Here is a 12471-nt window from a genome sequence, read left to right as displayed (position 1 = left end):
ACCTTTTTGTGCAACAGCCACGTCTACCTCTCCCACGACCTCACTCCCTCCGTCGATCTCCCGCTCCCCACGATGGCTCAACAGAGAGGCCCTTCCTACGGCTTGGGTGCCGGTGGCCCCTCCGCCTCTTTCGGCGGTCCCAGTGGTGACAGCTCCGAGTCCAGCCCCTTGGATATGATCCGTCAACAGACAAGCAAGATTGAAGACATGTTGGACACTCTCAGCGAGCCAATCAAGCCGTGAGTTGGAACCTCGGCATCTTGACAGGGAGCTGTCGGATCGCTCGCCATCGCGTGAGCCATGTTGGCTAACATTGCTCGATAGTTACCTGCCCGCCATTGGTCGCTTCCTGATCGTCGTCACCTTCCTCGAAGATGCTCTTAGAATCATTACGCAATGGAGCGACCAGCTCCTGTACCTTCACGATTACCGCCACAGTATGTCTGCAATGCTAACAATATCTGCGCCAAGAATTGGATATGCTAACCTTGTACAGTTCCCTCGGGCATCACCCACCTGTTCCTCATCGTTAACGTTCTCGCCATGGTCGCATGCTCCACTCTCGTCATTATCCGCAAGTACTCCGACTACGCGGTCGCCGGCCTTATGGGCGTCGTCGTCACGCAGGCTCTGGGATACGGCCTGATCTTCGACCTTAACTTCTTCCTTCGCAACCTGTCAGTTATTGGTGGTCTTCTCATGGTCCTCTCCGATTCGTGGGTTCGCAAGACCAAGGCTTTTGCTGGTTTGCCCCAGCTTGACGAGAAGGACCGCAAGATGTACTTCCAGCTTGCTGGCCGTGTCCTGCTCATCTTCCTTTTCGTCGGCTTCGTCTTCAGCGGCTCCTGGTCCGTCTGGCGCATCATTACCTCCCTGGTTGGCTTCGTTGCTTGCGTCATGGTTGTTGTCGGTTTCAAGGCCAAGTTCAGCGCCACTCTCCTGGTCCTGATTCTCAGCATTTTCAACATCCTTGTGAACAACTTCTGGACTGTAAGCTTTTCCAAACGCCAACTTCCAATGCCCTACGTGTGTATGCTAATGATTTGTAGCTCCACGAGCACCACCCCCACAAGGATTTCGCCAAGTACGATTTCTTCCAGATCCTCTCTATTGTCGGCGGTCTTCTCCTGCTCGTCAACGCTGGACCTGGACAGTTCTCCATCGACGAGAAGAAGAAGGTCTACTAGGAGAAGAACTCCTGAGGAGGAAAAACACAAAAGCCCAGTTTCGGAAGGGCTGATCTCATACCTTTGGGGAAAAGAAAGGCAGAAGACGATCAATATCATCTAGTCGCTTTCTTGGCATTACGAACGGCATTCAAAAGGCTTGCAACCTTGTTCCCGCACTGCAGTTGCATTTTTTTGGGCGTTGGGTCAACGGGATCCCATCGCCGCATATATGATGGGTAGACACAGAAAGGATTCAATAGTGGGAAAAGGACAGTTTAAGCAGCGCGCTTAGGAAATGGAGAAGATATATTCAAGTTCATACAAGTCTCTGCATCCGCTTTCACCTCGTGCTTACTGCTCAATGTCTTGCTGAAGGTCTGTCAGCTGGAGCTTGAGAACTTGTGGACTGTTGACCCCCAATCCTGGTCGAAGGCGTCCGCCAAGCTCCGGCACTAAGGCGAAGAAGGGGGCTGGAATTGGCTACTCGGTCGAAGTGACTTGCATCAAAGGGTGGCTACAACAATGAGGGGAACACAACCGTTCGGGTAGACTCTTTGCGATTGGGTGAGATTTGATGTGGATCATATGCAGGTCTTCAACGACCCCTCTAGGAACCCGTATGCAGGATGTCGAGGGACTGGCTTCATATGTTCCCGTTGCTTACTTTGTTTCTTTTCAACTATCCTCATTTATTTTTCATGACCATCCAAATCTTTGTTTGTCAAGCCTCGGTTTGGATGGGTCCAGCTGAAATTTAGGACTCACTCGGTTTGCCTTGGATTTGCTCATTTCAGCTCCAGATTGGACCACGCCGTGGGATACCTCGATACCGTACCGTCGTTGAAGAAAGCGGTGTAACCTCACTCTGACCCCTCCTCTCCGTGTTCCCACGTTGACCCATTCTCAACATAGTACGACGATTTCGACTTCAACAATCGTATGCAGGAATTCGGAAATAACCTACCTCAGAGACGACACCCAAGGTCCTTTAACACTCGATGTTGTGAAACAAACTCAGGAAAGATCACCTAGCACCAAAAAAAAAGAAGAAAAAAAAAGACACAAACCAACCCCTTCACCCAGAAAAGAAGCAGAGAACTATTACCCAATATCTAACGGAGGGAAAACCCAAGGAAAATCTCCAACAACTTCCTACTCCCTCGCAAACATGGCCGAGGCAATAGGCACAGCAATAGGCGTGGTAGGTTTCCTAGGCCAGCTCTTTGACGGCTGCGTCAAGGCCTACGGCTACTTCTCCGCGGCCGCCAACCTCGACGCCGACTCGCAGCGGCTGCTGTGTAAAGTGCGCATCGAGGAGATGCGCCTCGTCGTCTGGGGCCGTGGGTGGGGCGTCGCCGAGGGCCGGTTGGAGGCGCACCTGAACGGGTTCAGTCGCGAGGCGGGCGATCCGCGGATGGCTGGGTTGGCGGAGGGGATTATGAGGGAGTTGCACGCTACTGTTACGGACTTTGGGAGGTTGAGGGAGAGGTATGGGTTTGTGGAGGATGGTAGTGAGGGGGGGAAGATCGGGACGAGTAATGGTGATGGTGAGAAGGGAGGGGAGGGGAAGAAGAGGGATTGGAGGAGGGAGATTTCGAGGAGGGCGAAGTGGGTTATTGCTGGTATGTTTATCTCTATTAATGTCTTGTTGTGTGCATGTTTCCAGGTCGCTAATCAATGTGTGACGAAAGACAAGGAGAAGTTCACAAACCTATTGACGGACTTGAAATGTGAGCTCCTAATATCTACACTATCCACACCACACTCATTCCCAACTAACACCCAAAACACCAGACTTCAACGACGGCCTAGAACAACTCTTCCCGCCCCGCCTCCTCCCCTCCCTCCACCGCTCCTGGCGCCACTCCCTCCTCGACTCGGCCCGCCGCGACGTAGCCCAGCTCGCCCTCCTCGAGTCCTCCTCCGCAGACTCCTACCCGCAGCTCACCGCCTCCGCCAACCTCAAAAAGCTACGCATCAACCTCGACGCCGAACCCCAGGCCTCCTTCCGCCCGACCTTCGCCTTCCGCATCCCCCGTACGGACCTCGATCTCAGCTCGTCCTCGCCAACGACGACGCCGTTACTCTCGCCACCGTTACCAACATCCCCCACCCCCGGAGCCGGTACCAAACGCCGCAACTCCTCCACCGCAAAACAAGCTTCATCACCCTCCTCGTCCTCCCTGAACCTCCTCTCCCTAACACCAACAACAAACACAACCCGCACCCACGCAACACACACAACCCACGGCCCAGTCCTCGTAGAATGGGTCGAATACGACCCCTCCTCGCCCGACGAACGCTTCCTCCACCTCCGCCGCCTCGACGACCTCGCCCGCATGATGCACTCGGCCTCCTCCAACCACCCGGACCTACACACGATAGACTGCGTAGGCTATACCGACGACACGAACAACGCCCGCTACGGCCTCGTCTACCGCTGTCCCATGCTCGCTCAACCATCTTTACCTTCGGACTCCCTGCCCACAAAGACCAAACCCAAGACCAAACCCAAGACCAAGGCCACCACCGACACCGTAGCAGCAGCAGCAGCAGCAGAATCACCACAGCCACAACCAGCAACATCCCACTCAACCCTCCACACCCTAATCTCCTCCACAGACCTCAAAACTCCAGACCTAGACGACCGCATAACCCTCGCATCAACCCTCGCCTGCGCCCTCTGGTCCCTCCACTCCCTAGACTGGCTCCACAAGTCCCTCTGCAGCGCAAACATCCTCTTCTTCCCCTCCGCCGCCTCCCTCGCAGCAACCCGCGCCACCACCGTCTCCGCCGCCGTCGTCCCAGATATCGGATCACCGTACCTTGCCGGCTTCGATGCCTCACGCCCAGACTTTGACGCCGAGATGAGCGTCAATCCGCGGAACCCCAGCATCCTCGACCTCCACAGAGATCCGCGTTCGCTGGGCACTGGCCTCGGGAGGAAGCAGTACTGCAAGAGCTATGATGTGTACAGCCTGGGCCTAGTGCTGTTGGAGATTGGGCTGTGGAAGGTGCTGCAAACATACTACAAGCCGCATTACTCGGCGGAGAAGTGGAGGGATAGGGTCATTTTGCCAGTCTTGGTTCCAGGATTGGGTAGCAAGACCGGAAAGCTGTACAAGCAGGTGGTTGAAACGTGTCTGACAGCCAATGATGACATGTCCAGCAGTGAGGCTGGGCAACTCATGGAATGGGTGGTCACAACGTTGGAAAGCATACGCACATAGGACCCTAGATATTGACTACGACATCAGCGAAAGTCAGCTCGTGTAGTCCAATGGTGCCAGGACACAAGGGGAGGAGGAACACGAGGCCGGCGCCTCGGTTGTCATGCATTCTTTGATAGCAACTTGTAGTGTGTGAAGAGTGTCGAAGGATGGTGATCCACAAGCAAAGGTGATACGCCCCCCTCCGTTTCCCAAATCAGCAAAAAGGAAAGAAAAAATGATATAAAACAACACCGCCAAGGACCGTCGAGTTTTTTGACTGACTTCGTCCACGGACGGCTCAATCCGGTTTCCTGTCCCCTAATCGCCCCTGCCATCGCACAAGATTCATATCAGGTCGTGATACTCTCCAGGAGAGGTTGAGTGAGTTTTCGGGCGTTTGCCAAGCCAAAACCAGCGAACAAGAAAGGTTGCGCGTCTCTGCACCGTAAGAACCCCCGACCAGAACAAGGCTTGAAATTTTTGGCGGGTCATGTTTTACAACGACCCACCACCTCAAGCGCAAGTCTGGGCCCGGAGCGAGTTGGGGAGCACTCCGTCGGCGAATCGTACACCGGTTCTGGGTGCGCGCCCGGTGATGGTCGGCTTGCCCTTTCTGAGGATCGTCTTCTGATCCGGAGAAGTGGTTCGTTTAGATGAAGAAATAGACGGGCCTGCAGACGAGGTAGGTGTCTGGAGGCGTGCCGCAGACCCGTCGGATTGTCAATCGATACCGTGCTGTGTCTTGAGCTGCGCTAAACGAGCCTGGCGAGCCTCGAGGTCCTCTTTTGACTTGAGCATCTTCTCTGGCTGGTGATACAGAACTAGTCATCGAGTTAGTATGGATCCACAATTGTTGAAGATGATCGACAAAGACATACCGATGAGGTATCGGTTCTGGAAGTTGAAGCCGTTTAGCTTGTCGCAAGCTTGCTTCGCATCCATTACGTCTTCATAGACAACGAAGGCGGTACCCTTGGTGCCGCTTGCAATGCCCTGACGGACCTGTCTGTAGTAGGGGTCAGTAATGATATCGAGGAAGACGGTGTTTGTCATCGACGGGAGGTGCGTACCGAATTGGGCCGAATTTTCCGAACAGGTCGAACAACTCCTCTGGAGTTACGTTGTAGCTATGTCGGTGTCAGTCATTAATGCTGACCGTCGCGTGGGTCATTGTCGAAGGATTGGTGAGGCTTACCTCAAGTTCTTCACGAACAGAGCTCTGTACGACAACCAGTCAGCCATGTCTCTCCCATCAAGTAGCACGCCGACCAGGGTAGGTAGATATCAATCGGACGGAGCACGGAATAGTAGGATCGAGGTAGGTAGTGGGCGAGGCCGGACGGAGGTGGTCGGCATGGGCCGTGGGGTGACCTTGGCCGGCGGCCGGAAGTCGTGTGCGGCCAAGGCAGGGAAAAGATGCAAAGATATACCAACCAGCCTAGCAAGTAGGCAGATTCGCGACTGGAAGAAATCGGACTTACCGGTTGACTTCTGGGGCTAATTTACCGCCGCGACTACTCATCTCTCGATGCTCGGATGACGCTGAGAGTGTTCGATTCGGGTTGGTGAACGCTCGTGAAAAGGACAAGGACGCGCTGGGGGGGTGTGTGGTGAGGGATGGACGGATGTTGGGATAGGATCTGGAAGTTCTTAGGAACAGCGAAAATGGGGAGTAGGTAGTAAATGAGGCGACCGGCTGGCGGGAGGCAAGGATTGGGCGAATGCGTCCACGTGACATGGTTGGCCCCACAGACCGTCACGCGGTGGACCACTCATCATGCGTTCCCCGTCATGGAAGGAGTGGACGCACCAAGACACTTTGTACTGGGACAGTGCAGCAGGCACGGCAGGCCACACCTGCACGCAGATAGGTTGCGCTGGGGAACGGCACACTGCACACCGTAGGTACTGGGTACGTACCCGCTTCGGCTTTCCGCAGACGTGGCACCCGGCGAGCAGACACGCAGAGTGCGAAAGACGAAAGGCGCACCCGGGGCACCGAACGCCTATCTCGGTCTCCGCTCACTAAAACAACACTCGCCGGATAGACTTTGGCTGGCTCATGTCACTGCCACCCTCGATGTCACTAGGGTAATTGAGTAAATCTGGAGGAAAACTCGCGCACTTTTGCCATCTCGATAATGTCTCCGCTGATGGTGGCCAGGCACCTCAAAAGATTGGAATGCCATTTGCTGGTATGCTGGCAAGCTTGGTGGTGTAGGTGCCGCATGCTAACGTCTTGATGTTTCCAGCGGGAATGGTTGCCGGCCTCGACTGGACTTGCCCAGTTTGAGGCACCTCTGCATTCCCCGAGAACTTACAGGATGTCAAAATACCTTAGAGACGGACGTTGGATTCGTCCAAAGCAACACCTTGGGTACCAGTACCTACCACCACCACTCCGAGGAGACACCTTGACACCGCACCGCTGGGCACCGTTTGGAAAAGCTACCGGAGCTTGAGCACGCCATACACTTACTGTAATCAATGCGAATATTTACGCTCACCATGGAACACGCTCGAGCAGACGATTCTCATGCACTGGTTCCTGAGGATCGCCGTCGCCCATTCCAAGTAAACCAGTCACTCCAGCAAAAAAGGTCGATGAGTGGACCTTTGTACAAGTCACAAGACTGGGTCCCAGATTGCGTAACTTGATCAATGCGATAACAGCCTGCCAACCAGGTTATCTCTGCTATCGCAAAATCTGGGGAAAGCGAGGAGGCTCTGGGTGAGGCACCCCTGTGGACAACCAACTGTTCGAGAAGGGGGACTTGGAACTTGGAGAATTGCTGCTAGCATTGCTAGGCGTCTTGGCTGAGCCATGTATCCGTGCCTGATTGTGGTGGGCGATCTCCAATAAGCTGGGCCGACCTGGTTTGTCACCAAGGCCCTCTGCAGCAATGACAGGCCACGAACACTCCCCTTCATGTTATGCCCAGCACCACGGCACCCAGGTACCTACCACATAGTACCTAAGGTAAGGTAAGGTAGTATGTCACTCTATGTATATGAGCCCGGGTGTTGTTGGTCAGCGATCTGGATAAATCCAGACAATAAGACCGTCATCAAGCCATCAAGTCCATGGCTTTCACGCGGATGCCGCCGTTTTATGAGCTCCCGTTTCTTTCATCGGCAGCCCAATTGTTTCAATCCATTCGCCTTCAGCCAGCGGCCGGTTGGTGTTTCTATTTTCCTACCTAAGGTACGGAGTAGACTCAGCGTCAAAGCCAACCAAGCCTCCCGGGTGCCAGGCTATGACGCTGAAAGGGAAAAAAGGGGACCTGGCACGCCAGGGGATCCGCATGAGGCTAAACAACCACACCTCCAGCAGGTTTTTGTTCTGCGTTGTAGAAACGCTCTCCTGAAAACAGACCCGACTTCACCTCATCAGCGCCGTTGCTGTTGCAAAGGTATTCCTTAACGACAGACGAAATAGTCACCCCTCCTTCGCACCTGCCTTGCCGTGTTTCTTCCCCTGCACCTGCCGCAATCAATTGTTTTGTCCTTTGACGCTGCAGTTGAATGCTATTGACCACCCGCAGCACACACAAAATGGCGTCCTCAACGGTCCCTAGGCCTCACTTCAAAGGCAACTGAAGAAAACCAACCCCTTTAGATCACCATTGACGTCGGCCCCCGGACTCTCAAGTCAACCTCAGGTGCTTCTTCCTCAACTTTAGTCCACTGCCCTCTACCTCAGACCTTTCTCCGGAACAATTCACTTCCTTCCCAAAATACATCTCGCAACCTCGAAAAACCCCCATTTCTTCTCACTCCATCACTCAATCTATCACTCACACCACTCGCCCACCCACCCAAACTCTCACACCTACACACAAACCTCACATCACAATATTCGGTTCATTCGTCTGCGTCAGTCCATCCACATCATCAGCAATGGCGCATGCACTAGCAGACGACGTCTTCGTCGGATTCGACGTTCCCGAAATCGACAAGCCATTCTTGCTTGATGTCCTTGCTGCACCTGGCACCCCCTGGGACGAGAAGCTGGCCATCTACGACGTCGGTCTGTTCAGCGGATACGAGGATTGGAACCTGATGCTCGAGAGTGCGGCCTCATTGAAGGAGCAGAGCCCGGCTAGATCCCCTCTCGATGCACAAGATCTCCTAGCCTTCGTCCCGCGGGTGAAAGAAGCCACGCTAGCCGCCGACAAGCTGCGTCAGGGTTGGGCAGCGACTGACCAGTCCATCAAAAAATTAGCCACGCTTCTGCTGGTTCATCGATCAGGCACCGTTACTGCTCCCCAACCTGCTGTCATCAAACGAGAGCGAGTGATCAAGCGAGAGGGCGTCTCCAGGCGCGGACGGGACGATGAGGAGGAGATCGAAGATGAGGATGCCCAACCCAACAACCAACGAGTCAAGCGACGCAAAGTCGCATCCAAATCATCCACATCCCACTATTTCGCGCCATCCGCGGCCGAACAATCGCCACGCATCCAGCCAGAACAGCCATCTTCATCTTCATCTCCATCACCGCTCGCTTCCGACGAAGCTCGAGCCTACACACCGGCAGTCCTCCGTAACGGAATTGCCACACCTAATATCACGCCTCGCAAACAGTCTCTTGAGAATGAGGCCCCGAATGACACCACCGGGAATTCTCCGAAGGAATCGATTAGCGAGGCCCAGAACGCCGCTTGTGCGGCTAGCGGAGCGAATGGTGACGATGCCGGCGATTTAAAAGCCAGCGGCCCGCAGACAGCCAGGGATCTTCGGGCAGAGGCACCATCCTGGCCATCCCCGCCCAGCAGTCCGTCTCCGATGAACTCGTCCGAATTATTGTCCCCCGAGGACTTGAGCCGGATCAAGTCGGAGAATTAAGTCTTTCCGGCCCATCGCCGAGGCGGAAGACGGCCGTCAAATCTCCCTTCTTCAATCTGCCATCACCAGCCAAACAGTCTCCTAAGTCGAAACGCGGCGCTGGTCTTGTATCAACGGTCCCCTTTCCGCGACTGACGGCACCAAAGTTTGGTCTCATTCAAGAAGAGTTTGCTCACGAGCCGTTTTGGCTGCTTGTGGTAGTGACCTTCCTTGTCAAAACAGCTGGGACGCTGGCCATCCCAACGTTTTACAAGGTCAAAGAACGCTTCCCAACACCCGAGGCCTTGGCCGATCCAGAGGCGACACCGACCATCATGAGCATGATTCGCCATCTGGGGCTTTCAGTTGTGCGAACAGCAGCGATACAGAGGTATGCTCGAGTTTGGCTCGAAACTCCCCCGACAAGAGGGATTGTTTACAGAGTGAGGAATTACGACAAGAGAGATATTGAGGCGAGCGCACTTCGACCCGACAGCGATTCTGAGCAATGCTTGACGGAGCTTCCTACGACGGAAGATGCTGACGATGCCTGGGAAATGGGTCGTTTCACGCAAGGCAAATACGCCTTGGACAGCTGGCGAATTTTCTGTCGGGATGAGCTTTTGGGACGGGCCGACGACTGGAACGGCAAAGGCGTAGCGCCCAATTTCCAACCCGAGTGGATGAGAGTGCGACCCGATGACAAGGAGCTTCGGGCGTGTCTCCGATGGATGTGGATGCGTGAAGGATGGGAATGGGATCCTGTCACGGGCGAGAAGACAGTTCTTCGAGATGAGATGCGAAGGGCTGTGGATGAAGAGCGCGTGGGATATGATGATACGGGAGGTTTGAAGATTCTTGACGAGCCGCGATTAGCTTCGAGATGAGGCGTCTTTTCATTATATTCGTCGAGGATCTCATGATGGGGTTCAGCCGTGGGCTGGAAATGATGATATTTGGCTTGATACCCGCACCGCAGAGGGTGCAGCGCTTACAGCATAGGATTGCGACCATACACGCCCGCCAGAAGACGGGCCTCTTCAGTATATCGTAGTGGCTATGGGCATTAGATTCCAGGCCCAACGGGCTATAATGAAGTTTCTGAATACTACTCCAGTCATGACTTGTGCAACATCCAATATTTACGCCACCATCCCAGGTCCTCACCGTTGAGTTACCTTTTTTCAGCTGTGTCAGTCTGGCTGTCAGCCAATCAAGATTCATGTTTGTCCCCCAGGCGGTCCTCTTCGTGGCATGACATTGCTGAATTTTCCCGATCGCCTTGCGAAGCCAAAATCTTGTCTAACACGTCGTTGCAACCACACGTTGCCTGAACGCGCACCTGAGAGGATGCCACGTTTTTCATCTCCCTCGATTCGCCGACGTGGCCGGTGGAGATCCACGGCGAGTTCGGGGACTCTGTGCATGAAGTCAGAACATCATGAGGATCAGAAGTGAATGTCAAAACATCTCATGTGGTTGGCACGTCGTCCAAAAAGGCAGGCGTACCTCGGTGAAACTGGAAGGCGCCCACAGGTAAGGTGTAAGGTGCCCCGCATCGCCCTTGCTGAGGTTGCTGCAGGCGAGCGCGGGCCCTGTACGGCTTCTGCACCGGGTGCCTTAGCGCTGAGACCCCACCACCCTCTCACAGCGCATCCAGCACCGGAGCGGATGTCACCCGCATCAGAGCAGTGGAGGGGGAGCGCTCGGCAGGAATGGGGGAGGGGACCTAGGATTGCCCGTGAAAGTGGAGGGTACAAAAGGCAATCGCGAGACTGGATCGTACCTCCCCCCTCCTTCCCCACGTCTTGAGCGATCGCGTGGTTTTGTTCTTGAAGCCACCTTCGTTTCGTCAACGTATTTCTTCTTCTTCTCGCATCATCCTCACTTCCACGACATCTTGTCGGAGGTTCAGTCTATCTCGCGATGGGGTCACAAATTGATTCACAAGACGAGTTCACGGTGCTCGTCACTGGCTTCGGCGTACGTTTTTCTACATCTCCACCCGGCTCCCGTTCTATTCCCCGACTGCCCCTCCTTTCCTACCCCGCCATGCCCGCCACGCCGTAACTACTGTCCATCGCATCACAACCGACGACGGACGACGCGCATGGCTCCGCGAGAACAAGCATCCTCATTTCACGAAAGTAGTACCTCCTCAGCTAACAATCCCTCCATCGCAGCCTTTCAAAGCCCAATACCCCGTAAATCCCTCCTGGGAAATCGCCCACTCTCTACCAGCATACCTCCCGCCCCTCCGCGCCAAGAACCCAAAAGATCACCACTCTTCAACCTCCCCCTCCACTTCGTCCTCCTCTCGGCCCCTCCCACCCGTCCGCATCCTCGTCCACCCGGAAGCCATTCGCGTAAACTACCAAAACGTCCGCCGCCTGGTACCCCAGCTATGGGACCCGGCAGTTCATCCGCGCATAGACGCGACCGTACACATCGGCATGGCGGGACCGCGGCTGTTCTACTCGATTGAGCGCCGCGGTCACCGGGACGGCTACGCTTTCCCTGACGTGGACGGGAAGAAGCTCGAGGACGAGGATCGGCGAAGGGAGGAGGGCGAGAATTGGGTGTGGTACGGCATGCCGTCTGAGATTGAGACGGGATTGGATCTGGCTGATGTGTTGGAGCGGTGGAAGGATCATAGCCCGGTAAGTCTCCGTCCATGACTACGAATTGGTGCAGTCCAGGGGTGAGGTGGGGACTGGAAGACGAGTGCTAATCTCTTGCGCAGGAAGGATCCGATCTCCGTATATCCGAAGACGCGGGACACTACCTCTGCGACTTCATCTACTTTTCCAGCCTAGCGCATCTGTGGAAGGCACAGAAGCACCGCAGAGTGACGTTCCTCCACGTCCCGTCCGACGCATCCGAGGCGTCCGTCTCCAGAGGTACCGAATTGGCGATACAGCTGATCCGGTCTATTGCCGAGAGCGAGCTGAGTCGCAGACGTAAAGGAGGCGAGGAGGAAGTCGTGGGTAAGGATGATAAGATTGCGGTTAAGCTACGGGTATGATATTTGTGATCGGCAACTATGATTTCTAACGAGCATTATGAACCACGGTTGGGCAGGATACACATGTCGAGTACCTAGGCAGGCGGCGGGGCACCAGGGATAAGAGGGGGGCATTGGGATGCATGACGGATCTAGCCTGGAGTTCTTTGTGCTATTTACGTCTATATGATTCAGCTGATTCAGTAAGATCTGACATGTATCACAGCAGCGTGGTTGCATAGCTCTTGATCGCTGTTCC

The 12471-nt window shown here is 54.8% G+C and overlaps 5 protein-coding genes across 5 annotated transcripts; 4 read left to right on the top strand and 1 right to left on the bottom strand.

Annotated features, from left to right (window-relative positions):
* Positions 1 to 72: 72 nt before the first annotated feature.
* CPAR01_03098 (SURF4 family protein) lies at positions 73 to 1187 on the top strand (the record flags this gene model as incomplete). Its single annotated transcript, XM_060487385.1, has 4 exons — positions 73 to 239; positions 325 to 437; positions 497 to 990; positions 1050 to 1187. 4 exons carry the CDS (start codon positions 73 to 75, stop codon positions 1185 to 1187), a joined length of 912 nt encoding a protein of 303 aa, XP_060354713.1.
* Positions 1188 to 2337: 1150 nt separating this feature from the next.
* Positions 2338 to 4399, top strand: CPAR01_03097 (uncharacterized protein; the record flags this gene model as incomplete). Its single annotated transcript, XM_060487384.1, has 3 exons — positions 2338 to 2791; positions 2861 to 2899; positions 2964 to 4399. 3 exons carry the CDS (start codon positions 2338 to 2340, stop codon positions 4397 to 4399), a joined length of 1929 nt encoding a protein of 642 aa, XP_060354712.1.
* Positions 4400 to 4894: 495 nt separating this feature from the next.
* On the bottom strand, positions 4895 to 5623 carry CPAR01_03096 (RNA recognition domain-containing protein; the record flags this gene model as incomplete). The annotated part of the gene is made up of 5 exons (XM_060487383.1): positions 4895 to 5052; positions 5113 to 5202; positions 5260 to 5387; positions 5452 to 5508; positions 5577 to 5623. 5 exons carry the CDS (start codon positions 5621 to 5623, stop codon positions 4895 to 4897), a joined length of 480 nt encoding a protein of 159 aa, XP_060354711.1.
* Positions 5624 to 8281: 2658 nt separating this feature from the next.
* On the top strand, positions 8282 to 10095 carry CPAR01_03095 (methyl-CpG binding domain-containing protein 4; the record flags this gene model as incomplete). Its single annotated transcript, XM_060487382.1, has 2 exons — positions 8282 to 9047; positions 9107 to 10095. The coding sequence occupies 2 exons, from the start codon at positions 8282 to 8284 to the stop codon at positions 10093 to 10095; spliced, it is 1755 nt and encodes a 584-aa protein (XP_060354710.1).
* A 1039-nt stretch (positions 10096 to 11134) lies between these two features.
* CPAR01_03094 (uncharacterized protein) lies at positions 11135 to 12233 on the top strand (the record flags this gene model as incomplete). Its single annotated transcript, XM_060487381.1, has 3 exons — positions 11135 to 11191; positions 11371 to 11868; positions 11952 to 12233. The coding sequence occupies 3 exons, from the start codon at positions 11135 to 11137 to the stop codon at positions 12231 to 12233; spliced, it is 837 nt and encodes a 278-aa protein (XP_060354709.1).
* Positions 12234 to 12471: the final 238 nt, after the last annotated feature.

Source organism: Colletotrichum paranaense (genome assembly GCF_030867605.1).
Source record: "Colletotrichum paranaense strain IMI 384185 chromosome Unknown Scaffold_2.1, whole genome shotgun sequence".
NCBI lineage: Eukaryota > Fungi > Ascomycota > Sordariomycetes > Glomerellales > Glomerellaceae > Colletotrichum > Colletotrichum paranaense.
Note: the sequence above shows the minus strand (reverse complement) of the source record. Positions and strands in the feature narration are given on the sequence as shown.